At 49.5% G+C, this 25402-nt stretch overlaps 1 protein-coding gene across 9 annotated transcripts in view; it reads left to right on the forward strand.

Moving 5' to 3' along the window:
- Positions 1-25402, forward strand: part of Otof (otoferlin) — a 105352-nt gene that overhangs the window by 28607 nt on the left and 51343 nt on the right. For all 9 annotated transcript variants that reach the window (XM_031356144.1, XM_031356145.1, XM_031356142.1 and 6 more), the window contains 3 exons: positions 12715-12803; positions 19269-19368; positions 20875-21056. In XM_031356144.1, coding sequence (XP_031212004.1) covers positions 12715-12803; positions 19269-19368; positions 20875-21056 — 371 coding nt within the window. The remainder of the gene's footprint in view (positions 1-12714; positions 12804-19268; positions 19369-20874; positions 21057-25402) is intronic.

Raw genomic sequence — 25402 nt, forward strand, 5'->3', positions numbered from 1 at the left:
GATTTGGCTGGAGAGATGGATCAATGGTTAAGAGAACTGGCTGCTTATTCACATGACCTAGGTTCAATTCACACTACACACGACAGCTTACAACTATCTGCAGCTCTAGTTCTAGAGGATCCAACACCCTCTTCAGGCCTCTATGGGCATTGTATGCATGTGGTGCATAGACATTCAGGCGGGCAAAAAAAACCATATTTATAAACTTTAAAAATAAAATAAAAATATCTGAAATCTTTACTTCTTGTATCTCTTGAAGAATGCCTTGGATTTTGCTCTCTTCTTCTTTGGGCATCTCATCCAAAGGAGCCATTTAGTCTTTTTGCATACACCTTCCCAAGCTCTATAAATCTGAGAGGATCTTTCTTACTCAAATTTGAGAGTTCTACTAGATCAGGAATTCTAAGCGTAAGATTCTTTTTTCACAATTAAAAAAGTAAAATTGTATGTTATGGTTAAAAAAGCTTGCTGGCCCTCAGATTCTTAGAGCTCTGTGGGCAATTTTTTTTTCCCTCTTAAAAAAAAAAAAAAGGAAAAAAACCCACAAATCTCATATCTCAATATATGTCGTTTTTGCCTTTGATATGTATGTATATATAAAACAAGTATATTTTATATATAAATATATATATTTGATATATACATATACATGTGTGGGTGTGCATGTGTGGGTATCTACTTAAAATTGAACCTAGAGCCCTGCACACATTAATCAAGTTCCCCGTCACTAAGCTACATACATCCCAGCCTGTCCTGGATATTCTTTGTTTGTTTTTTACAGTTAGTTAGTTAGTTAGTTAGTTAGTTAGTTAGTTAGTTAGTGGGGGGTTCACACACCAACATATGTGGACGTCCAAGAAAGGCTTCTAAGAGACAGCTCCTTTCTTCTAGCAGGTGGGTTTGGGGATTGAACTCAGATCACCAGTCTTGACTGCAAGCTCCTCTATCTGCTGAACCATCTCACAAGCCCTATGCCCTAGTTACTCCTAAAATTTATTATGATAGATGTAGTTATAAATTTTCCTTTTTGCTCCTACTTTGCAGGATTTAGTGAGCCTTTACAAATCTATGACTTTTTAACCTTTTTCTTACTATTTTATTTTAAAAGTCAATAGGTTCCCCCAACTCTCTATTAAAACTATTGTTCTCTCTTCTGAGACTTGAATCTCCAGGCTTTCCTGTTGTTGGTCTTGATCCCTTCCTGCTGTCTCCCGAGGAGATGCTTGTAGTTGGTCTTTCGGAGCACTGACTGTTCTCCGTGATGGGTCCTTGTCCTCATTCCTTATTGCTAATGCATTGTTAGATGGTCCACGTTCTGTGCTAACTCTGTTATGGTGGTAACAGCTTTCAGCCTGCTCTTTCTCTCTCGGGAAATGTACTGTTCAAGAGCTTTGCTTCCTTCTGTGCATGGTCCCTGTATGGGCCACATTGTCTGATGACAGACCAGTTGAGAAAGAGACACTTTGGTCTGAAAGGAGTGGACCCAAGTGTATTAGTCAGGGTTCTCTAGAATAACAGAACTTATGGGATGTCTCTATGGAATTTATTGTTATGACTTACAGTCTGTAGTCCAACTCCCCAGCAATGGGCAGCTGTGAACGAGAAGTCCAAGAATCTAGTAGTTTCTCAGTCCCACGAGGCTAGTTGTTTCAGCTGGTCTTCTGGAGAAGTAGGTGCCAACAGATGTGCTGGCAAGTAAATGCAAGGAGGAGAGAAGAGTGAGTCTTCCTTCTTTCCAAGTTCTTATGTGGGTCTCCAGCAGAAGGTGTGGCCCAGATTGAAGGTGTGTGCCACCACGCCTGGATCTGGGACTTATTTTGTCCCAGGCTGACCTTAACCTTAGAGATTTCCTTTCCTTAGTCTCCTGGGATTAAAGGCGTGCACTACCTTGCTTGGGCCTAAGCTTTTCATGGCCACTATGCCTCAAGATCTCCATGTTAAGATCCAGGTCAGAAACTTGTGTCTTCCAGCCTCAAGATCTGGATCATAGGTGAGCCTTCCAATTCTAGATTATAGTTCATTCCAGATATAGTCACGTTTGATTACACCAAATCACCACAGAGATGTGTGCACCCCTCACGAGAGTCCGGGTTTCTCATTGGAATCTCTGAGGAGAAATGCCATTGGCCATTACTCTGGGATTCAAGAGACATGAGCTGCCGGCCTATCAACACCTACTTGTAATATTTCCTGCCTCAGCAGGCTCTTGTCATGGTTTTATCAGAAATAAGATGGCATCAGAGCAAACTTTTCCTCTGCCTTGGGTCTCATCCTTGCCCTGCTCCTCCCCTTACCTTCTGCCTGGCATTGACAACTGTGCCTGGTTGGAACAGCCACCAGCTCAAACAGCCTAGGATACTTCAGGTGTCTCTGTCCTTCCTTCTGTCTGCTTGAAATCTGTCTGTCCCTCCTGCTACTGTAGTTTCTCCAGGGTTAACTTTGGGGATAAGAACAGCAGTCCTGAGTCACCATCTTGGCCTAAGCCAAGAGCTCGGTGTAGCCGCAGAGCAGCCTTCTTGGTATTTGCCTCTCGTGTCTGTTTTTCTTTGTGCTGAGAAGGACCTCGTGGTCAACTTGAGGTTCAGCTGATCTATCTGGCTGAGAGGTCACCCTAACCAGTTATTGTTCCTCCTCCTGGGCCAATACCATGTGGGAGAACTGGGACTTCAGACTCAGGGCTGGAGAGAGGAAAAGCAAGGTCTCATCCTGTGCTGCATCACCACAACCGCAAGGCCACTGCCTCCCCCACTGAGTGTGTCTCTCAGTCCTGAGACAGCTAGACTCCTCACCAATCCTGTGGGTGTTCTGTTCTTGCTTTCCCTGTCTCCTCGCTGTGTAGCTTTCAACTTCAGCTTAGCTTCGGTTGCCACGTTTGTCAATTCATGCTGTGGACAGACATGCATTCTCTCTGGGAGACAACAAGCAAAATGAGGGGCAGCAGTGACAAAGATACCCTGCTGCATACAAAGCTCTCATGAGGCCACAGCCTTACTGCACAACCTGTTGGCTCCCGTCCCCACCTCCTTTCTCTAGTCAGGGCCTCTGGATCAGTTTCTCATGGGCCTGCCTTCCAGGGCCTACAGCAAACACCTAAACTACCTATCAAGACTCCTAGGGGCCATATCAGCTCAAGTCCCAGGCAGTGAGGAACCTGATGCCCCTTCGAAGGACAATGCCACCCCTTTCCATGCCCTGCACCTGGGACACCTGATCCATAGATAACACATGACATTCAAAGTTAATCACCGTGTCTTTCCTCTTTCCAGAGAAGCCCAACACGGATCAGGTAGAGGATGTCCCTGATGCCACCGGACATCTGCATGGGGCATACTCTGAGTGTCAGAAGGAAGAGTCCCTGAGCTAGTGGGAGAACAAGGACATTCCATGTAGGAACTTTACATAGGACTGCCTCTGGGACAGTGCTCAGTGAACACAGGGAAGAGGCAGAAGCCAGGGAGCTATGGCAGACACTGACAGAATCAAGAGCCATCACCAGATGGGAAGAAGCTTGCTCACATTGCTACCTGGCCTTTAGGAGTGGGGATGTGGACCAGGAAGTTCCCAGTTATTACAGAATGGAAACCCACTGGTGTGGGGTGGGGGCAGGGATGATACAATATCTGAGCCGTCCTCTTCCATCTACTTCCCATGATAACCAACGGATGATGACACTCAGTCCCGGAGAGTAAGTATCCCTTACAAGGTGACAGAATAGAAGAAGCCAAGCCAGGATTCTAAGTGAACACCAAGACTAGATCTGAGGACCTCTCTTGGTACACCAATAAAACCTGTCCCAGGCCTTCTGATTCTGGCTGGCTTGTTCACAGGAACCAGGCTTCCCTCTTTCCTCTAAAAGGGTCCCATAGCCTGGCTACCACTAGTCATATCCCACAAGACAAGCAGGACAACTTCTTGAGCCCCAAAGAGATCATGGGGCTATATTCCTGCCTCAGGTAGACAAGTCCCACATCCCTTTGGCCATCCCTGATAGGACCTACCCATCAGACGTTCCAGAACAAGTCTGGGGAAGAAATGTTTATGAAACCTTCAAGGGTCTCTCTGTTCCTGGGGTCTTTGAGAACTGGCTTAGAGCAGGGGGCAGGGGGAAGCCTTGGAGTCAGGAGACTTGGGCTCTAATTCCCCCATGAGACAATGTTCTGGGCCTTGGACTCTTCTATGAAACAAGGAGGGGTGTTCTCCTTGCAAATGAAATAAAGGCTTCTCTAGGGTAAGGAATCCAATCAAGGGAAGGAGATCTGCTTGATTCAGACACAGGTAGGAGAGCCACTTTGACTGAGCAACCTGAGTGGGCAGGAGGTAGCTGGGAAGAAAAACAATGCCCCTCCTACAGTGATGGAAACAGAGCCAGGCGGTGTCCCCTTTCCTAAGAGCTGGAACCCGAGATCCCTCATTGAGCTCGTGGCTCTGAATGAAGAAGCTGAGGCAGGAGGCATGCCAAGTCTGTCTAAACCCAGCCTAACTTGGCTTTAACACTGGCACTGTTTGGACCCCACGCCCTACCCTAACCCCTACCCTACCCCCCTGGAACCCTAATCCCACCCTCTTCCCCTTACCCCCACTTCCCACTCATCCCCCCCTCATCCCTGTGTAGGCCCCAGGCCTTCAAGATTCTGGCTGGCTTACTCAAGTGAACCAGGCTTCCCCACCGCTCAATGCTAAGACCTGCGTGCTTAGTGTAAGGGGAGAGAGCTTTGCCTGAGCATTCTGCTCTGTGGAACTGTCTTGAAGAACAACATCCCCAGGTCACAAGGAGCCATGTCAGGATTTGAACGCTCATCTGTCGGATTCCCGGGCCAAGGGTGACTTGTAATGTGTATAGTGAAGCAGTCTGCCCTCGGGTGTTTCAGTCCATGCAAAAGTAGACTTGCCTCTTGAGTTCAGATAAGGAGCCATACTCAGCCTGGAGAAGGGTTGAGCAAGGGACCTGGGCCTGTCTGCCCACTTCTGCTTACACCTGGAAGTTTTAGGCCGAGTTCCAAGGAGACAGGAATGTGCCTGTCTCTTCTTTGTCGGTTTAACACATAGCACTGAAAACATGGGTGGGGGGGGAATGGATGCCTGCTAGTCTGGCACGTGGTACTACAGGCAGGCCTATATCCAGCTCTGGAATGCTCGACAGAGCTAGTGCTGTGCATAGGCCTTTCGCTCTAGCCTTTAGGATAAGCCGTAGGTAAGGCACAGACTGCTTCAAGGCACCTTAGAGGTCACTTAGTGGGACTTCACTATTTTGGAGCAGTTGAAGTGGGTCTATGCGGGGAAGGGGCTCCCCAAGACTTCCAAAGGAACACAAACATAAAACTAGAGTCCAGGTATTTCAGCTCCCAAGACTGTTCCTATCATATCCCAAATCTTTACAGAAAAATCTCAACTCTCAGGTTCCCCCTAACACACACACAGAAAGCATGAGGGTCTGTGCCTTTTAAGAATGCTAGCCTCTTGACAGGACATTCTACACCTACTCAGTGAACAAGCCAGGGATAATCCGGCTCATCCTCCCACAGTTATCAGGGAACTCTGTGGAGTCCCAGATCCCTGAGGCTGATAGGATACAGAACACCGTGCCGTGGCCACTGCCAGCCAGGTTAGCCCAAGTCTGCAGATGGTGAACTGGGTCGCAACTGGACACGCAAGTGCTGCTAAGACTGTTCTAGGCAGAGACCATATTTTCTTCCTCCACCACTAGTACCTGCCCCCAGCTCCTATAAACAGTCCCATTGCATGTGCTTCAGTTCAGTTTGTCCTCAGAGCCTTCTAGGTACATCTCCAGAACCTGGAAACACCCTGCATCACTGCATCCCTTCTTTCCTGCATCATTGCATCCTTTCCTTCCTGCATCACTGCATCCCTTCCTTCCTGCATCCCTGCATCCCTGCACCCCTGCATTCCTGCATCCATGCATCACTGCATCCCTACATCCCTGAATTCCTGCATTCCTGCATCCCTGCCCCTGTACCCATATATCCTTGCATCCCTGCATCCCTACATCCCTTCACTCCTGCATTCCTGCACCCCTGTGTCCCTGCATCATAGCATCCCTTCCTTCCTGCATCACTACATCCCTCAATCCCTGCATCCCTGCATCCCTACAACCCTGTATCCCTGCATCCCTATATCCCTTCACCCTGCATTCCTGCACCCCTATATCCCTGCATCACTGCATCCCTTCCTTCCTGCATCCCTATATCCCTGAATCCCTGAACCCCTGCATCCCTGCATCCCTACAACCCTGTATCCCTGCATCCCTACATCCCTTCACCCCTGCATCCCTGAATCCCTGAATCCATGCATCCATGTATCCCTACAACCCTATACCCCACATGGAGCCACTCACAGGTCTGATACAAAAAGAATGCTGAGCAAACATGTGCCCCTGAATGGGATGTGGTGGTCTGTCACATCTAGGGCAGCAATGCTTGGCTTAGCAGGGCCAGGGTCCTAGACTTAGGGGTTGAATGAAGCAGGATAGTATTGCTTTCATTGGCAACCACTTTTCTGGGCACTGCCAGAAATAAAAGCAACTACCCTCACCTGCAATGGCCACAGGAAGAGACTTATGCTAATGCTGCCAAGCTGGAGAAGTGCCCCATGTCCCCAGAAGTCTCTGCAGCCCTGAAATGCCTGTCATCAAGAAGCCAAGTCTTGCCCAGATCCTGGAACAAACAGCACAGTAATAACAATTATAATAAATGGCACCATTAACTGAACACTTCCTGTGTTCTGGCTGTTTGCCTAAAGCCTGGCCAGCCTCAAAGTTAGCCCCAGAAGAGCACACTCCTGCTGTCACCTGATGGTGCCTGTACTAGAGTCTCTTCTATTACTTGAGACTTGTTTGCTGACAGTCTACTGTGTACCAGACCCTGTAAAAGAGTGTGGGGAAACTCCTGTGAACCAGGCAGTCACCTGTGCCTGCCCTGCTCTTGCTCTGACTACCCTGACAGTGGCCATCCTGGAAGCCAAAGGGAAGGAAGGGGAGTAGGAGACCGAGGCAGGAGCATGGAGCCCAGCTGGTGAGAAGTGATCTTGACCCAGACCTTACAAGGAGACTCACAGGCAGAATGGGATAATGTCGCAGCTATCTACTGCTGGGTAACAAGTTCCCAGTGCCTGACAACCTCTCCCCTTTACTGTGGCTTCTGATTCTGAGGCTGGCATTGGCTGTCTGCTGGGCGGCTGTGATAGTGTCCCAACATCCATCTGGGTCCTTTCTGTCTCCTCTGGTCTCACATCCTCCAGGGCCTCCCTCTCCAAGAACAGGCCTCTCTTCCAGCAGAATGGCCTGGACTTCTTCATGTACCACTGACTTCTAATATAATGAAGAAATGGAAGCTCCCGGGTCTAGGTGCCACCCAGACTCATGTTTGAAACCTTTTGTTGGTAAAAGGCGTAAGGCCAGCCTAGACTCATGGAGTGGCAGCACAGACCCCATCTTGTGAGAATAGGTGTCACAGAGAAAAAGGAGAGAGGGAGACCGGGAGCAGACACCCCCAGATAACAGCAGAGTCATGCTTCCCCAGTGTTTACCTTGTGCCTGAGCCAAGGTTAGGTGGTATACCATCCATACTACATATAAGGGTACTGGGAAGTGTGGTAGCTTGTCCAGTTTCGCATAGTTGTTAAACATCAGCACCAGGGTTTGAATCTGTACATTCTGCCTCTTGGTTAATAATAATTGATTGATCTAATGAATAAAAATCAATTATTAAGCTATATTACTGGGCAAATCCTGAGTCTCAGTGTCCTTATCTGTGAAGTGGGGTTAAGTTTTTAGTACACTATGTGTTAGGTGGTAGCAGATGCCCAGTAGGTGGTCAGCATTCAATAAATAAATGATTTTGCAGCTGGCAATCTAGAAGGGCAATCAGAACCACAGGTCTCCCCTCTGAAACTCAGCTCTCTCTAATCTACCTGGCTCAGGAGACAGCCCAGTGTCAGGGAGTAAGACCTGAGCTTAGCTTGGAGACTGGAGTTTAGTCCTGCCTCTGCCACCAATCAGCTCTGTGCCCCTAGATGCTTCACTCTCAAGTCCTCTCAGCAGAAGATCATCTTTGCCACATTGCCAGAGTTGGTGCTCGAAAGCAGTGGCCCCAGGTTTACTATCGAGATAGAAACCTCCCCTCACAACCCCTCCCCTTCAGCCAGACACTTCAGGAGTTTAGCAGTATTGTCTGGTTGCAGCGAGTATGGTGAGCAATGGCTCCTGGGAGCCCCCAAACCCCGAAACTCCCCCACCTTATCTGGTTGTGTCCTTGGCATATGTGTGCATCTCTGTAACAGGTACAAAGAGGGAAATGGTGGCCAAAGGGAGAAATGAAATTGAGAAATGAAATCAGTATGAGAACAAACGAAAGAGCAGTGGAAGACATGGAAAGGCAGAGGCAGATAAAGTGTGAGGGAGACAGAACAGGGCAGAGAAGGGCCAGGGAGACATATTGGCTCCAATATGCACAGAGCCCTGCAGGGGTCAGGGGGAGTGGGTAGGCAAACCTGAACGAATAATGACTTTCATTTCTTCTGTGCTATGTTCTCTTTCCATACAGCATCCTGTCGCTAGTGTGATTTCATTTGGTTCTTGCAACAGTTCTGTGAGATATATATTTGTCTTAGTCTGTCTTCTGTGCCTGTAACAGGATAGCTGAGACAGGGTCATTTCTAAAGCATAGAAATTTATTTAGCTTGCTGTTCTCAAGGTGGGAAGTCCAAGAGCATGGCATTAACATCAGTTCAGCATCTGGCGAGGGTCTTCTTAATGCATCATAGTATGTCATCTGACATCACACAGTGAGGTGGGGCAAGTGCCACATAGGGCCTGGGATCCCACATAGAGATTCTAGGTCCATCAAGACAAAAGCTGGAGGCCAGGAGCCTCAAAAACTTTCCAGAAATCAGGCTACTGAGCAACCAGGAGTAAGAGCTAATGAGAGACAGAGACAGAGAAAGGCTAAGAGAAAGATAGAGACACAGAAAGACAGAGACATAGAAAGACAGAGGGAGAGACACAGACAGACAGAGACAGAGGCAAAGACAGAGAAAAGACAGAGACACAGACAGAGACATTGACAGAGAGAGGGAGGCTGAGACAGTGAGAGACAGAGATATCAAAGAGAGGCAGGCCTTTATGTCCTGTCAGCTCTTGTGACCCACTGAGCTACACTCCAGTGGGGAGAAGCAGAAACCCACAGTGTCTCTCTGAGTCTCCTGTATCAGGTCATCATTTCCTCCACTGACCCCACTGTTCCTACTGTGTCCATCTAACACCATTTAGATGCCATTTTCAGGGATACCACCAGTTTCCCCCATTCCTTCTTTCTTACCATTGCCAGGAACCACCCATATCCCCAAGTGGAAGAAATACCTTGCTTGCTTCACCCCCAAACCACAGCCTCAATAAGCCCTCCGGACCCTCCCCTGGGCCCACGGCTAATGAGTCAGGCCTCTACCACCATGCAGTCTTGTCTAAACAAGTCCATTAAAAAAACAACATGCTTTGTAAAGCTGAGTTCAGCTAAGTATCACAGGCAGGCCTCAGACAGAAGGAGCCAAAGTTGTGCTGAAGCAGCTCCTGAGGCTGCCAGGAGCCCCACCTACCTCTAGCCTCTCTCCATCTCATGCCCACATCAGGGTTGCTGTCTTCATCAGGGTTACTATTGCTGTGATGGCACACCGTGACCAAAGCAACTTGGGGAGGAAAGGGTTTATTTGACTTATGCTTCTACATCACTGTTCATCACTGAAGGAAGCCAAGACAGGAAGGCAAGCAGAGCAGGAACCTGGAGGGAGGGGCTTATGCAGAGGCCATGGAGAGGTGCTGCTTACTGGCTCACTCAGCCTACTTTCTTATAGTACCCAGGACTACCGGCCCAGGAGTGGAACCACCCACAACGCGCTGGGCCCTCCCCCATTGATCACCAACTAAGAAAATACCTCACAGGCCTTCCTACAGCCCCATCTTATAGAGGCATTTTCTTAATTGAGGTCCCCTCGTCTTGGAGACTCTAGCTTGGGTCAAGTTGACCTAAAGCTAACTAGCCCTCTGTATTCCCTAGACCTCTTCTGTCCTGTGAGGAGATGATATGAAGGGAGAGGGCACTGAGCAGCCAGGATGGCCCTGTAAGCCCTAACCCTTAAGGGAGTCTGGGAGAAGGTAATCCAGCTGTGGAATGGCGGGCTTACAGAGTCAGTTCCCAGAAGCTTCAGTTCAGTGGCACCCACTCAGCCATCAGTAGAACTCTGCCTCACCCTTTTTCTCAGAGCCGTGGCTCCTCTGTCCATGAAACCGGGCAGACACCAGCTTCCTGGGCTGTTGGAAAAGCTAAATAAATTAATATGTGTAAAGACTTCGGCCTCATGCATAATGCAAAGTTTTCTATAAACAGCAGTCATTCTTATCAGTGTTATTCCTGAACTGTTGACTGGTCTGAACTGGGTAGGGAACATAGGGGACATTTAAAACTGAAGTCACTGCGCTCTATCTAGTCTGTCAAAACCCCTGGTACCATCTCTCAATAGCTCCTAGCAGCTCTTGAAGCCTGTCAGTCACTCTGCTAACTCAAAGTCCAGCCACACTGGAGGTTTGGCTCAATTGGTAGGGTGCTCACCTAGCATGCATGATAGTGAGTTTGATCCCCAGCACAGAATAAAACAGATGGGATGGTGCATGCCTGTAACCCAGCGCTTAGGAGGTAGAGGATGTTCAAGTTCTAGGTCAGCCGAGATACAAAACAAAGCCCAGGATATAGACTCCAGCCCACACCAGTTTTTCCTGCCCTTTTCCACTGTCCTGGTTGTTCCTACTCTGTTCCCTTTCCCATAATGGCATGATCACCCCATGATCAGACAGGTGGCCTTGAGAGGGAATGTGAGGCGGGACCGATGGAGGTAATGGAGACCGCAGGCCACAATGGGTTAGCACAAAGAGAAACAGACATCTCAGGAGGCAGGCTTTACTCAGCAGCCCATTTAATTGGAAGGAATAAGGGCTATTTAAACCTTTGGAGAGTGGGTAGAGGTTTTCAGGGGGAGTGCACATCATTAGGCTAGACCGGGGTCCTGGGATGCCTCATTTGCATAAGGAGGAATTCCAGGTGCTGCTGGACATGACCTTACAAGGGGAAAGTTTAACCTGACTACCTGTGACCTCCTCTGGTGAGGCCAAGATAGAGGCACCGGTCTATGTATGTGAGCCAGGACATGCGCAGGGGGAAGGGGGAGATGCGGACACAGACACGATCCTACTCCTGCCAATCTCTGGTAGAGATTTCCAGGGTTTGGACATGCCTCAATCCCACTCTTACTCCAGGCCTGCTCCCAACATCTCCATGGCTCCCTGCCCCACATATCCTCAGGCTTGATGCACCAGGCCTGGGATGAACATGGGTCCCATTCAGGTCCTCTTATCTTCCTCCAGCTTTAACAGGGCATGGTCTCTACAATGGATGTGGTTCATTCTTGTTGTGAAACAAGTTTTGACTTACCTTGGATGCTGTTAGCATGCAGGGGGTCAGGGGAGAGAGTGGCATCTACAAACGCAGGCTTCCTTGATTACGTTGTGTAGTGAGATTTGCAAGGGACCTGAGGGGCCTGTGGCATGGTATGCAATAGGCTTGAGCCCTGGCTCTAACTCGCTGTTCCCTGCCCTAGAGCTTCCCTGGCTGACAGCCTTTTGAGCGAGCATCTTCTTGGTGGCTTTGCCCAACTTGGCTCGAAGAGAATAAATTCCATATTTACCAACAGAGGCATGCCAGGCCTCTCCCTGCTCTCTGGGGGTCAGGGGTGGTGATCAGAGAGCAAAATGAGCTCCCTGGCAGGCAGGTGTCCCTAGGAACTTGTATGTTCTTGAAATTGATGGCTATAAGCTATTGCTGGAGGGAATACGACAAATGTTACATGCAAGACGAAATTCTTTCTATCTTCTTTTTTTCTTCCCCAGTTGTTTTTATTGTTCCAAAAGGGAGAAAGGCTAGGCAAGAACTGGAATGATGGAGCCTCAAGGAAGCCCTAAGAAGGGGCTGGCTCTGCCCATCATTGGCTTTCCCTAGAGAATGACTCCTTTTGTGATCTGCATTGGGTTCTAGTTGCCATTCTTCAGGCATTAGGAAAAGGCCCACTGAATTTCTAATCCACCCTTATTATTGACTTAGAGATGTCTCCAGGGGTGTGAACAGAGAAACAGTAAGTGAGACATAGGCTGTAGATCTGACCCTTATAACACCGAGAGAGCTGCAGAATGTGTCTCCAATGCTCACAGTGGAGGATGACCAGGGAGAGCCTGGACTCATCCAAATGTCATGAGAGCTGAAAACCAGGACTCCAGTCAGCTTATCCTGAAATGGGCTCCCATCCCACTGGTGGTCTGTGTTTCCTGGGGCCACCCACACCCTGGCCACACTACCCTCCTCAGCTCTCACAGAGCCAGGAGGCAGGGGAAGGAGCACACGGTTGGGAGTCAGAAGTCCTTCCTAGACCTAGGGTCTTCCACTTACCCTGTGACCGTGGCAGCCTGACAAACCTCTCTAGCACCATCTTCTCAAAAGGAGTAGGTAAGAATACCTGCCACACAACACAGCTATGGCAACTGAGTAAGGGTACAGATGGTTTGTCCCTGGGGATCCCATGGGAGGGGGTCACCCTGGCTGTTAGGAGGTCCCAACTCCCTGCTATTTGCCCCCGTGGCCACAGCTGTCTCTCTCTCCCCAGACATTCCGGTGGCCAGTGGCCAGCAATATCGACAGGAATGAAGAGCTGGAGATTCAGGTTTTCAACTACAGCAAAGTCTTCAGCAACAAGTAAGTGCGGGGTATGCTGGGGGGCCGGCCTGGTTCTTGGACTCCTCTTTTTAGGCTTAAAACAGAAACCCTGTAGTCTGAAGCCATTTTTAAAGGCCTAACAGGTCTTAGGCTGGTCTTGGCTAATCCATTTTATCCTTTGTGGGGTCCTCAAGCTCTTGGGGTACCCTGGCTCTTCCATCCATTGTCAAGCAAGAGCACCTCACCCTCCTTGCACCCCTCAATTCTCCTTCTCATTAACACTCCATGAGCCTGTTTTTGCCTCTCCCTTACTTATCTGGAAGATGGTAACCCTTTCAGAGAAGTTAGATCCTGTGGCCCTGAGGGTGAAGTTGTCTTACAAAGGCTGTCCAGTTGGTGCTGTGGTTTAGGAGGCAGACATGGCCTCAGACACTAGGTCTGGTGATTTAAGGTGTGAGTCTGAGCAGGTTACATAACCCTCTGAGTCCACTGTACTCATATGTGGAAACAATAAGGATTTGTCTCCAAACAGCTGTGGGAATTAAATGAGATAGATCTGCTCATGCATTCACTCAGCAAACAGTTAACGATATGCAAACTGTACATCATGAACTGAACTAGGTACTAAGGAGAGAGATACCTACCCTCATGGAGCTTCCCTTCTGGGAATGGAGTTCACCTGCCACATGAGTGTTATCCCACGAGCTGATCGATCCAAGTAGCCCCATTCTCTGTGGGTGATGCACACATTTTAGAAGGTGCTGGGATGGTGGTTAAACATGAGTGTAAATGAGACATGCTGCCTTGGAGTCAAAAATGCGTTGCTCTTATGTAACCTGCAGATCGTGGCTGAACTGCAAGGTGTCCCAAATGACGTGACAGCGCTAGTTCAATGAAGGCTCCGTGGGACTCAGCAGTGGGAAGGGAGTGGAGACACTGAAAGCTGACCTAACCCTGGGTCACATTAGAGGTAGCACAGTCTCAACAGGGGAGGCAAAGGGTCTACTCTTCTGGGACCAGTCATAAAGAACTCCAGTAGCTGTGGCTGTCTGGAGTGGACACTCTAATGTTTTCCTATGGCAAGTAGTTGCAAGCCTCAAGAGGAAGTCCTAGGGTCGTATAGCTACTCACCCACCTGTCCACTCATCTGTTCACCCATTGTTTCATTCATCCATCCGTCCCATTCATGCATCTTACCTATTATCCATTCATCCATTCATCCATTCATCCAGTGAACCCCTCCATCTACCCATCCATTCACCCTTTTACTCATTCATCCATTCACCTAACCATCTCCTCACCCTCTGTGCTAGTCGTAACTGTTGCTAAAAAGGATCAAGACAAATCTCTGTCCTCCAGAAGTTGTTTGTCATGGGAGGAGGAGAGGCACACAGGACCAGGCTGTGTCCCTAGGAGAGCAGACATACGGAACAGCCAGGACTCTCAAATATTTGTGCTATCTCAAGAAGTGCTAAGTGCCCACCACTGGGTGGTGTGAGCCAAATAGATAAACCTTAAAGAGAAGGTTTCAGGCCTGCTGGTGCACAGAAAGTACGGTTAGGGCACAGAAGGCTTCCCTCTGTCTCCAAAGGATCGCATCACTCAGTCAGCTTCTTCTGGTTCCACAACAAAAAAAAAAATTTTGGAAAATCATCCCCAAGATAAAACATGGCTTTCTTATCTGGTGTGAGACACCCTGTGATTAATAAGGCTGGAGAGACAGGGAGAAGAAAAGGGCCCAGTGCACACTGACTGGATTTGGAGGAGAGCCGAATCAGAAGCCGGGGAGGGAACCAGAGAACTCCACCCAGAGCCTGTCTCCAGATGCTAGAGCTCCCAGGAACTCAGCAGTAAAAGCCTTACTGTGAAGACAGGGAAACTGAGGCTCCGAGACATGTGGAGGTCATGTGAGAAGACCCCAGGAGAGCAGGGATAGGACATATGCCCTTCACCTCCTCTTCTAACCCTCCGTAGCTCCCAGCAGCCAGAGCACATGAATGCTGTGGAGGAAACTCAAGAAGAAGGTGCTGATTTGCTACAGTGGACACTGCCAGAGCAGACACTGAAAAGCAGAGAACCTGGGCCCATCAGGATTCCTGCTACAGACAAAGGGAAAGATTTAGGAATTTTAAGGGGCGTTGGATGACCGCACTGTGAATCTACCTAACATTAAAGCTCATTTTAAGTTTTCCTCAATGCAAAACAGAGGGAAGACAGACGAAGTGTAACCTGTCTCCTAACTGTGCCCTCCTTTCCCCCACCCAAGAGAAAGCAGGAAGTCACATGGGACCAGGCCTGGTGAGGGATGATCATTCAAGCCACTATTGGCCAAGATCTAGGATGTAAAGAAGAGACACAGGCCAGCCTCAGAGTAAGGTGCTTGGAGTTAGGTGTAGGCTCAGGGCTTCCTATCTTGGAGTTAGAGAAGAGGCCTACCTGGTTCTGTCCAGTGGTGTTAGGGGCTGCCAGGAAGTAGAGACATGGTACAAGAGAGGAAAGGTCCTGGCCAGGGACCATAAGGTCCCCAAGTGTGCTTGGCTACCTAGAACCAGAGCTTTCTCCAAGAAACCTGGGACTTCCATGAAAACATATTAGGATGAGGTTTTAGGTATCCCATGTAGCCCTCACCAGGACTTTAAGGAGCAATGGCTTCTTCCACCAAGAATACCAGCTGCCCTGAATAATTCAGAAGCCAGGAGCACAGTGGCAGCCGGACTGAGCCCGGGGCACTTGACACCAGCTCCCAAGGGAAGACAATAAATTATTGACAGGTTTCTGGTGCCCAGTTGCCGCTCTGCTGTGGCCAGTCTGTGAGCCTGTCTGCACTGAGGCCTCCTGCCCACTGCCCACCTACCTGATAATTCTGGGTTCTCCCAGGCTCCTCTGTGGGGCCTCCATGAGGGGTACCCTCTTGCTAACGGGTATACTTCTAGGGCTACATAAGGGATGTGTGGTCAGCCTGGGAAACCAAAACCCAGCTAAATAGTAGGTTCAGAACATTCTTTACCGAGATATCAACCCTCCGTTTAAAAAGTTATTGTTTTATGAGTTATGATCTTTTATTTATTCATGTTTATTATTTGAGGAAAGAAGGGCTGTTACACACACACACCACCACCACCACCACCACCACCACCATCACCACCACCATCACTTTAAGAGCTGTAAGGGTCAGGGACAGCCTGAATCTGTTGCTAGAGCCCAGCCTACAGAGAAGACTAGCCCTGGCTGAGCCCTCTAAAGGCAGGCCACACACAGCAGCAAGGAGAAGAGACAGTGAGGGAAGCCTGCAGCAATACAGAACTGGATCTCCACACCAGCATCCAGTGGGGTGGGTGGCATCAGAATCTTTGCGTGGAAAAAGAATACAACACAAGACTTGCAGCGGTTGCAGAACTAAGCTATCATCACTTAACTACCGGGGAGGGGGGGAGGGGGGAGTGGCCCGCTGAGGGACTGCTAGGTAAAGCCACATCTGACGCCAGAGCAGAACGCTTTCATGTTCTATGCCTCCTCCCTTAGGGAATGACAGATCACATGTCCATAGAGCTTGGCCCAGGGAGTAAGGAATGGGGGATTGGCTGGGAGAGTGGATTGCTGCGTGGTGCAGGCAAGGGTGTGTGGACTAGCAGCGGAAACAGATTGCAGTATTAATACTGGTGTTGCCGTCTCCCTTCCTGTCTGGAAGAGACTTGAAAGCCTGGTGAATGGGGTCATTTCAGGGATTCTGACTCGACGAGATCTCCTCCCAAGCCCCTCCCAAGTCTAAGATCTCAGACTGCAAAGGAAAAAAAAAATGTAGAAGACACCAGAGTATCTCTTAGCAACTGCAGAGGAATGGCTCCCTCCTGCCCCCTGGGGGGTGTTTTGTAGCATTGCAGCACCTTGATCGATCCTAGGCACCTCCTTGGGCTATTCTTCGGCATCTCAGATTGAAAACAAATGTGCCTGACTGAGTTCCAGCCTTCAGCAGTTGCCTGGTGGGGCTGGGATGACGGTGGCTCAAAGAGCCTGTCAGCAAAGGCTCAGGGTAGGACAGATTCTCCATGTGTGCCCAGTAACAGCATGACTGTGCTTGGAAGTGCACATACCCAGCGCTCTCCCACTGCCACCTCCAGCCTGAAGGTGCAGCCTGCAGACTCAGCAAATTCTTCTAGGGACTACACTGTTAGAATATTAAAATTGACTATGCTATGAGGGTTTGCACTGCAGAAACCGGTAAATGCTGCAAATCAGCAGTGACAACAGGTCTATGAAGAGTTGGGGCGTCCCCAAGACTCAATTGATGCCACTGATGAACCAAGCACTCGAGGCCTTTACAACGCCAGTGAGTTCCCTCATGCTCACTGCCTCATGTCACCAACTCAGCATCCCACCCTTCTCTTTATAAAGATAGGACAGAAACTCCCCAGCAGTGGCTTGGGATCTCTTGGACCCCAGCACAGTACTCAGTGCCCCCCCCCGACCCACCCACCCTGTGCATCTGCAAGGTGAGGAGAAGTCAAGATGGGACTGGGAGCTTCTACAGAGTTTCTCTGGGAAGAATCTAAAAGCCCCAATTAAGACTTAGACGATGGACAGTTAGCCCTCAGGGAAGTATGTGACTCAATGAGGCCATGAGCTTGGGAGGCAAGCACTTCGTAGTCATCTCTTACAGCTGTTTCCACTGTGTGCTTTTGATGCGGCTGGGAGGACTGGGAGGGGGGGCATGCATATTCATGTGTTTATAGGCACATATGTATACAAATGTATGTCTCCTCTTCCTCCCCCCCCCCATGTGTTGTACATGTGTAGGCAAGATGTCAACATTGGTTGTCTTCCTCTAAGTCTGTCTACCTGATTTCTTGAGACAGAGTTTCTCACTGAACCTGGGGGCTCACTGATTGCATCAGACTGCCTGGCCAGCGAGAAGCTCTGGGGCTCATCTATCTCCATCTCTCCATGCTGGAATTAGAGACAAGCAACATTGCTCCTGACCTTTTGGGGGGAGAGGGGTGTAGGAGAGGAGAGGGGAGGGTAAGGGAGGGGAGGGATGTGAGGAAGGAAGGAAGGAAGGAAGGAAGGAAGGAAGGAAGGAAGGAAGGAAGGAAGAGGGGGAAGGAGGGAGGGAGGAAGGAAGACAGACAGATGCTAGGGATCTAATCTCCGGTCCTCATGCTCATGAAACAAACATTTCACTCACTAAACTATCTTCCTAGCCCTAGAATTTAAAAAACAAACAAACAAACAAACAAAAAAACCAGTGTTCCCCCTTAGTGTATTATAAGCCGTAAGCATGTCTGTGTCAGACTCACCTGACAGTTCATCTCATTCATACTTGTCATTAATTAGTTGCATCCCTGTCCCTTTTCTTGGCCCCACCTTCCTCTACAAACTTCAGGCAGCACACATGTCCCCCCAGATTGCTCCCAAGTTTCACATACTGTGTGTTCCTTGAATCCCTTTTTTCACTTCTGTGGAAATGGCATGTATTCTCCGTGGGTCCAGGTGGACGTACCGCAGGTGGGCGTCTCTCTGGGTACTCTGATCCCTCCCAGGGCAACAGCCTTCCAGTCTCAGAATGAGAAGGAATCCAGGCCAGCATTTATCAGGCATCCATTGCTATTCAGACATTGAGGACCCTGGTGTGCAGGAAACACCAAATACAGTCTAGACATGGGATACACAGACTGCCCTGTGAAGGACCACAAGTAACAATGGGAGCATCAGGCAGAGGGTGTGTGTGCTGGGGACAAGCATGTCATTTATGAAGTGAAATTCAAATTACCACCTTAGCTCAGAAGAAAACTAAGAGGAGAAAGCTTAGGTGAGTTTCCCTGTGCACATACTACCCATGAAAGCATCAGAGCTGGGTTTCCAGTGCAGAGACTGTCTCTGGCACAATTCTTCGTGCTTGTCCCTGCTATGCAAGTGAATTAGGGTGACTCTGTGGTCACAGGAGCATGTGCACAGCAAATGTGAGGACGGATGTGTGTTGCTGGCAATGGTAGAGATCTCTACTCCAGTCAGGAGGTTAAGGAAAGGAGTGCTTATGTAGCCAGAGGTCTAGGCGAGGATATAGCTCAATGACCAAACACTTATTTGTCCAGCATGACCCAGGATTCAGTCTCTCTCTCTCTCTCTCTCTCTCTCACACACACACACACACACACACACCCTGCCACTGCCACTGCCACCATCACCACCATCATCATCAGAAGCCTCGATGCCTTCCACCACCTTCCATTATGGCATCTGGAAGCTTCCATACTGCAGGGGACCAGCTGCTACGTTCCCCTTCCCTACCTGTGGATACCACTTAGAATTCTTTCTTCTGCCTTTACCAGGGGAACAGACCACACATAAGCCACCATCCACACTTAAGGGGTCAGACATTCTCATAACCTCAGGTTCCTGGCCTCCTGTCTCCAGTACCAGGCTAGGGTTTTCGCATTTCCCTCAGTCTCCTAGACTCTGGTATCAACCTTGCTTTCACTCTGGCAATGTCCCTTCTGCCGCTCACAGGCTGATCGGGACCTTCCGCATGGTACTGCAGAAGGTGGTGGAGGAGAATCAGGTCGAGGTGACTGACACGCTGATGGACGACAACAATGCTATCATCAAGGTAGGCGTGTAGGGCAGTCCCGGACCCTCCATCATCCAGTCACCTAGGAGACTGCTGCATCTCCCACAGAGGAGGGTCTAGAGCAGCGGTCCTCAACCTTCCTAATGCTGTGAACTTTTGACACAGTTCCTTATGCTGCGGTGACCTCTAGTCATACAGTCATTCCCATTGCTACCTCACAACTATAATTTTGTTACTTCTATAAATTGTAATGTAAGTATCTGTGTTTTCCTGTGGTCTTAGGTGACCCCTGTGAAAGGGTCATTTGACACACCCCCAGGGGTCATGCTCCGTGACTAGCAAGAGAGGCAGCAGGGGGGACACCAGAGAGGCTCTGCCAGTTCTGATTGGTATGAAGACTGGTGTTAGAGACCCTGTAGTGTGGCTGGATCTGTCCCAAGTGGATAATCAGCTTTTCCCACAGTGATAGTGCCAGGTGAGGTTAAGAGGGTGCCGTCTCCCCTCCACTGGTGCATGTCTCCATTTGGATCCAGCTCAGGAGGGGATGAGAGATGCCTCTTATCATCCAATGGCTAGATTGATCCTTGCCAGCCCTTCCAAGGCAAACTCAATCTAGAGATTCAGGATCAGAAAAGGTGTCTGCTGCAACTGTCCATCTCTGTTCAAATCAGCATGGCCATGTGCATCTCCGAGTTACCCTCAAGGTCCTCTGTGGCCACTCACAGGCAGCTGACATCGTGGTGAGGAGCCTGTGCCCATGGATATGACTCTTGGTTAGATCTACATAGCATCTGCAAAGGGAGCAAAAGTGTATGGACCTCACAGGCTTGTTCTGAGGGGTCAAAGGGCACACAAAGCAAGTGCTTAGAATGCTGGATGGTGTATAAAGAGCTTTTATCTCCTACGTCAGTCTTATCCCATGAGAATTAGGGCTGTGCCTTCTAGACATGGTCCTTCTGCCTGGGTTCTGTTTAACATCTGCACCCAGATGTGGTGTTCCAGAAGGAAAGCCAAGGCAACTCTCCAAGATTCCCCTCTCTAGGCTATCAGTTACATCATCAGAAGAGTTGAAGAAGGGCTCACTGTACAAGGTTGTGGGAAGCCCAGGGCTGGGTCTTCTCTGAGAAGACACACTCAATTAACTGTGTCACTTTGCCAGAGAAGCCCCCTTGTGCCTGTACCCTGCCCAGGTCCTAAGGATGAGGAGTTGACCTAGTCTTTGGGGATACTAAATGGCTCTATCAATTATATATACTGAGGATCCAGAGACCTCACACCCAAGCTGGAGCCTAGAAAGCTGGGGTAGCCCCTTGACTTTGGGCGCCTGGAAAGAGGAGAGCTGGTTACAACAGAATCAGTGTCACTGAGCCAGCTGACATCTCATCATCCATCTTAGTCTGCCTTATTTTCTCATCTCAACTGAGGTGGGAAGGCCCTCACCTAGTCTTCATAGGGAGAAAAAGTGCCTCCCAGATGCCACAGGCATGGGGTGTGGGGGGGGACTGCTATTGCCAGACCAGCTGCTCACTGTCCCTCTCCCTTTAGACCAACCTAAGCATGGAGATCCGGTATCAGGCCACAGATGGCACCATGGGCCCCTGGGATGATGGAGACTTTCTGGGAGATGAGTCTCTTCAGGAGGAAGAGAAGGACAGCCAGGAGACAGATGGGCTGCTACCTGGCTCCCGACCCAGCACCAGAACATCCGGCGAGAAGAGCTTTCGCAGGTAACAGGCTGGCCCTCTCTTCTTGCCCACTGCCCTCAAAAGGCCTGGGAAGTTGGTACCTGGAGCCCACGCCCCGGAAGTCCCTTCAGACCTGACTGTGGTCAGAGTGCAAAGCTGAGCTGTTATAGAAATATTTAAGAGTTGGGAAGATGTTCACACCATCTCTCACCTGCCTCCCAACCCAGAGGCTCTAGTCAGAAAGAGAGGCCAGGCTGGCTCCAGCCCTAGGGGAAGCAAAGATCTAACATAAGGGAGAAACTGGATCTCCTGTTGTCATCAGAGACATGGGAAAAAAGAACGGGACAGAACTCGGTTTCTCTGTTCTAAGACCCACAATGTCAGCCAGGACTGGGCAGCCTGACTTCTACCTTGGCCCAGTGAAAAGATCCTTAAGTCAGAGGCCTGCTGTGGCCAGAGAGAGGCTAACAGGCCTGGTTAGGACCTGGCCACCACTCTGTTGTGGGAAATTTGTCCAGGCTCTTCTGTGTCTAAGATTCACATCTTACAAGTGCCCTGCCCCTTACCCCATGACAGAGTGATTTGACTAGGCCTCCCCTCCCCCACACGTAGTACTTTTTTACCAGGGAGAAAATGCAATTGCATGACTCAAAGCTCAAGGGGCAGAACTGAAGCTAGAGAAATCTCCCTAGATACCTAGGATGCTGAGAACACCACAGAAGATGGTTTGTTTAGACCCAAGCCTAGAGGTCTGTTTTGAGAACAAGCTTCCCCCTCCAGGTTCCTTCACAGGTTTACTCAGCCCCTGCGATGTTCACATAGGCTCCCAGTTAGTGAGCCGGAATTGTGATGATTTTGACAAACAGACCTTGTCCCTATCACCAGCCTACCTCCCAAACATGAGGTTAACATCCAGGACTATGCGCTTCGGGACAGCCATGTTCTCCACCACACAAATACCAGGTCCTTTAGCATAAGCCCAAGTCTGAGTGCCAGAGGTCACATAACTTCTCTCAGCCTATTTATTAAACTGTAAAATGGAAGCTATGCCCTCAAGCCCTGCTTCAACTGCCAACCTGTTGATGACCCAAGGGGATACTAGAGGTTTTAAAGGGAGAGCCAAGTGTTGCACACAGAAGGTTTGGTGAGAACAGGTTCTTCATCCTGGATGGGGGCCAAACATCAGGAATAGGTTTAGAAATGCTAAGAGGAAGGACAGCAACTAGGTAATATGGGACACAATGGCCACTACCTGTCACCATCTGCCCACATAAACAAGAAAGAGTTGTGTGGGGCTGGTTCAGAGTGAGTTCTGGGAAGCAACCACCCCCCCCACACATATACACACACACACACTGTAGAGGAAGGAATGGTGGTCTGAATCAGGAAAGCTAGCTCCATCTGGTCTACCCCAACTCTGCCCTCATCAGCTGGGTAACTCTGGCATGTCACCAACCTTCTGTGGGTCAATAAAAATAAGTGAGTTTAGAAAGTAGACATGCAGGCTCTCCTTCATTCTGGCCCCCAGGAGAGACTAGGCTACTAGGGACAGTCATGAAATCAGCTTCTCCTAGAGGTTTCCCTCAGCAAAGAGACAGTGGGGGTAGGATACAATGATGTAGTTCAGATAAAACAAGATACCCTGGCGTTCTCATCTCTCCCTACCTCCCAGGCCAGAAGAAAGAGTAGGAGGAAGGTTCCATCTTAGGGACTGGAGATTGAATAAGAGCCACAGCACAGCCAGAGCATCTAGCTTTCAGCAGGTGCCATCACTCTGGATAAAGCACCATATGAGGGCCCACTACTTCCACAGCTGTCTCCTGGAGCTGCCAGTCTAGGCCTGACGTCATCTTGCAGATGGACATTACCTCCTTCTCCTTTCCTCTGGACCTAGCCATGTAGCCAGCAGGACTCCCTCTGCTCATGTGGTTTAATCTCTCCTAATCCATCCATCACGTGCCATGTGAGTTCCTCTGCTTATTTCTCAAGTCTCTGCCTTCATCCAGAGGCCCTTGTCTCTGCCCACTCTTTACAAAATAACCCCAAGTAGGGGAAATGTCGTTAAGAGACAGCACAGTAAAGTGGGGAGGGTAACAACACCCAAGTGCCAGCTTCCCAACTGTAAGATGGCTCACCCATGCCCACAAGAGAATTAGGGAAGAAATGAAATACTTACTATACGTGGGTGATACTCACTGTACATGGAAGATAGGTTCTCAGCCAACATTGTCTCTTCAGACTCCATGTTACCTTGACCCCACCTGCCTGTTTCTCCTCTGAGCACTATCTGACCTTCTGGTCCAGGCATTGTTACCAATCTGATTCTCATCCCGACCTATGTCAAGGGCTTTTCCAGTGATGTCCACTAGAGGTCCTGGGCAAAAACAGAATTTCCTTTCTCCCTCCCCCTCTCTCTCTCTCTCTCTCTCTCTCTCTCTCTCTCTCTCTCTCTCTCTCTCTCTCTCTCCTTCTCTCTCTCTCTCTCTCTCTCTCTCTGTGTGTGGCCTGTCTGTCTCTGTCTCTGTCTCTCTCTCACACACATACACCCCCCCCCACACACACACACACCAATGTCCCTGCTGTAAGAAAGAAATTAATTAGCCAGGCAGTGGGGTGCATGCCTTTAATCCCAGCACTTGGGAGGCAGAGGCAGGTGGATTTCTGAGTTTGAGGCCAGCCTGGTCTACAGAGTGAGTTCCAGGACAGCTAGGGCTATACAAAGAAACCCTGTCTTGAACTCCCCCCCCCCAAAAAAAGAAATGAATTACTAATCCCATGATCATTTCCACTCTCAGGAACACAGAATCAATATTCCCAATTGTATCTCTGTCTCAGGACAGAAGGAGATTCCGAAAACATGCACACACACACACACACACACACACACACACACGCACACGCACACGCACACGCACACGCACTTGTATGTGTGCATACATTTGCCTGCACACACATTCTCTGCTTGGTGCCAGGGAGTTCTATGCCTCTGAATGTCAGCCTCTGCTTGGAGGAGTCACGTCTTACAAAGGAGCTCAGCTTCAATTGTGTGGCTAATCAACACAGTCTTTTGTTTTCCCCAAGACCCTTTGTCCTCTGAGGCTTTCTTTCCATCTCATCTTCTCTACCGCCCCAGCCTCACAAGCTTTCACAGCCTCCTACACCTTCAGCTTCCCAGGCCTCTCTGGTTGTCCCTGGGGATGTCTAGGTAATTACGATATCATTTTCTTAGGGGTAGGTTGTGACCAAGGCCATTCTTCTTGTCCTGCCTGTGGGCATCCTTCCACTCCAGGGAAACCCTGAAGAATCCAAGAAGCCTCTTCTGGTGTCTCAAGCTGAGAGCAGCTGGCCATGTGTGCACAGCAGGGGCTCTGGGACAGAGGTGCATGCAGCTGGCCATGTGTGCACAGCAGGGGCTCTGGGAGAGGGTTGCATGCAGCTGGCCATGTATGCACAGGAGGGGCTCTGGGACAGAGGTGCATGTATGTGTTAAAAGGTCTGCATACATGTGTGGGCATGGTACAGTACCTGCATCTGCCTCCCTTCACCAGGATGGGATCCAGTGTGCAATGGCTGCCAAGGAGCCAGGGGAACCAGAGTTACAGCCATTCGGGAGTTTAGGAGTAAAATGGTTCTCAGGATACTTCTCTCCTACCTGAGGTTGGGGCTCCCACCCTTAGCCCAAGGCTGTGTCATCCAAGCAAGGTCTCATGCTGAGACATGCCTGGGTCTCAGTGGGCCTTGGTGTTCCCAGGAGGGCACTCCATTTTTCCTCCTTCTGTCTGTGGATGCTTCTATCAGTTCGGAAATGATAGGGATGGAGCGAAGGAAGAGGAATTGTTCAATGGGGCTGAAAGTGGTTCTCAGTAGAGGATGCTAGCTGAGGAGCAGGATTTACACAAATGGGCAGGAGGCGCCAAAATTACAATGTGAGCACTAGGAAGAAATCTAGGCATATCTGGGGCTTCTCAGGATGTTCTGTGGCAATGCAGGCAGAAGGTGAGGTCACTGCTTGCCAGCCCAGTGACAGAGGGCAGCCTGAGCCTCCTCAACCTTCCATAAGAAGCAGGTGATGATAAAGATGGCTGCTTCGTGAGATGATAGCTTGACCATGATGGTGCCTGCCAAAGGTCTGGGCCCCAGCTTTGCATTTCTTGTCTCTAAGGAGAGTGGCAGAAGTAAGAGTGTATGCAGTAAAATCATGATGGTGTTCTTTCTTCATAAAAACAGCCTTTTCCCTGCTCCATTTCCATTCTCAGAGAGTGGGTTCCTTGAGGCCTGGAGTATGGAGACAGGAGAGCACACACACTCATCAGTAGACATGACACCTCTTAGTTCAGAGCAAAGTTAAGAGAGAGAGAGAGAGAGAGAGAGAGAGAGAGAGAGAGAGA

This window comes from Mastomys coucha, unplaced genomic scaffold, assembly GCF_008632895.1.
Source record: "Mastomys coucha isolate ucsf_1 unplaced genomic scaffold, UCSF_Mcou_1 pScaffold6, whole genome shotgun sequence".
NCBI lineage: Eukaryota > Metazoa > Chordata > Mammalia > Rodentia > Muridae > Mastomys > Mastomys coucha.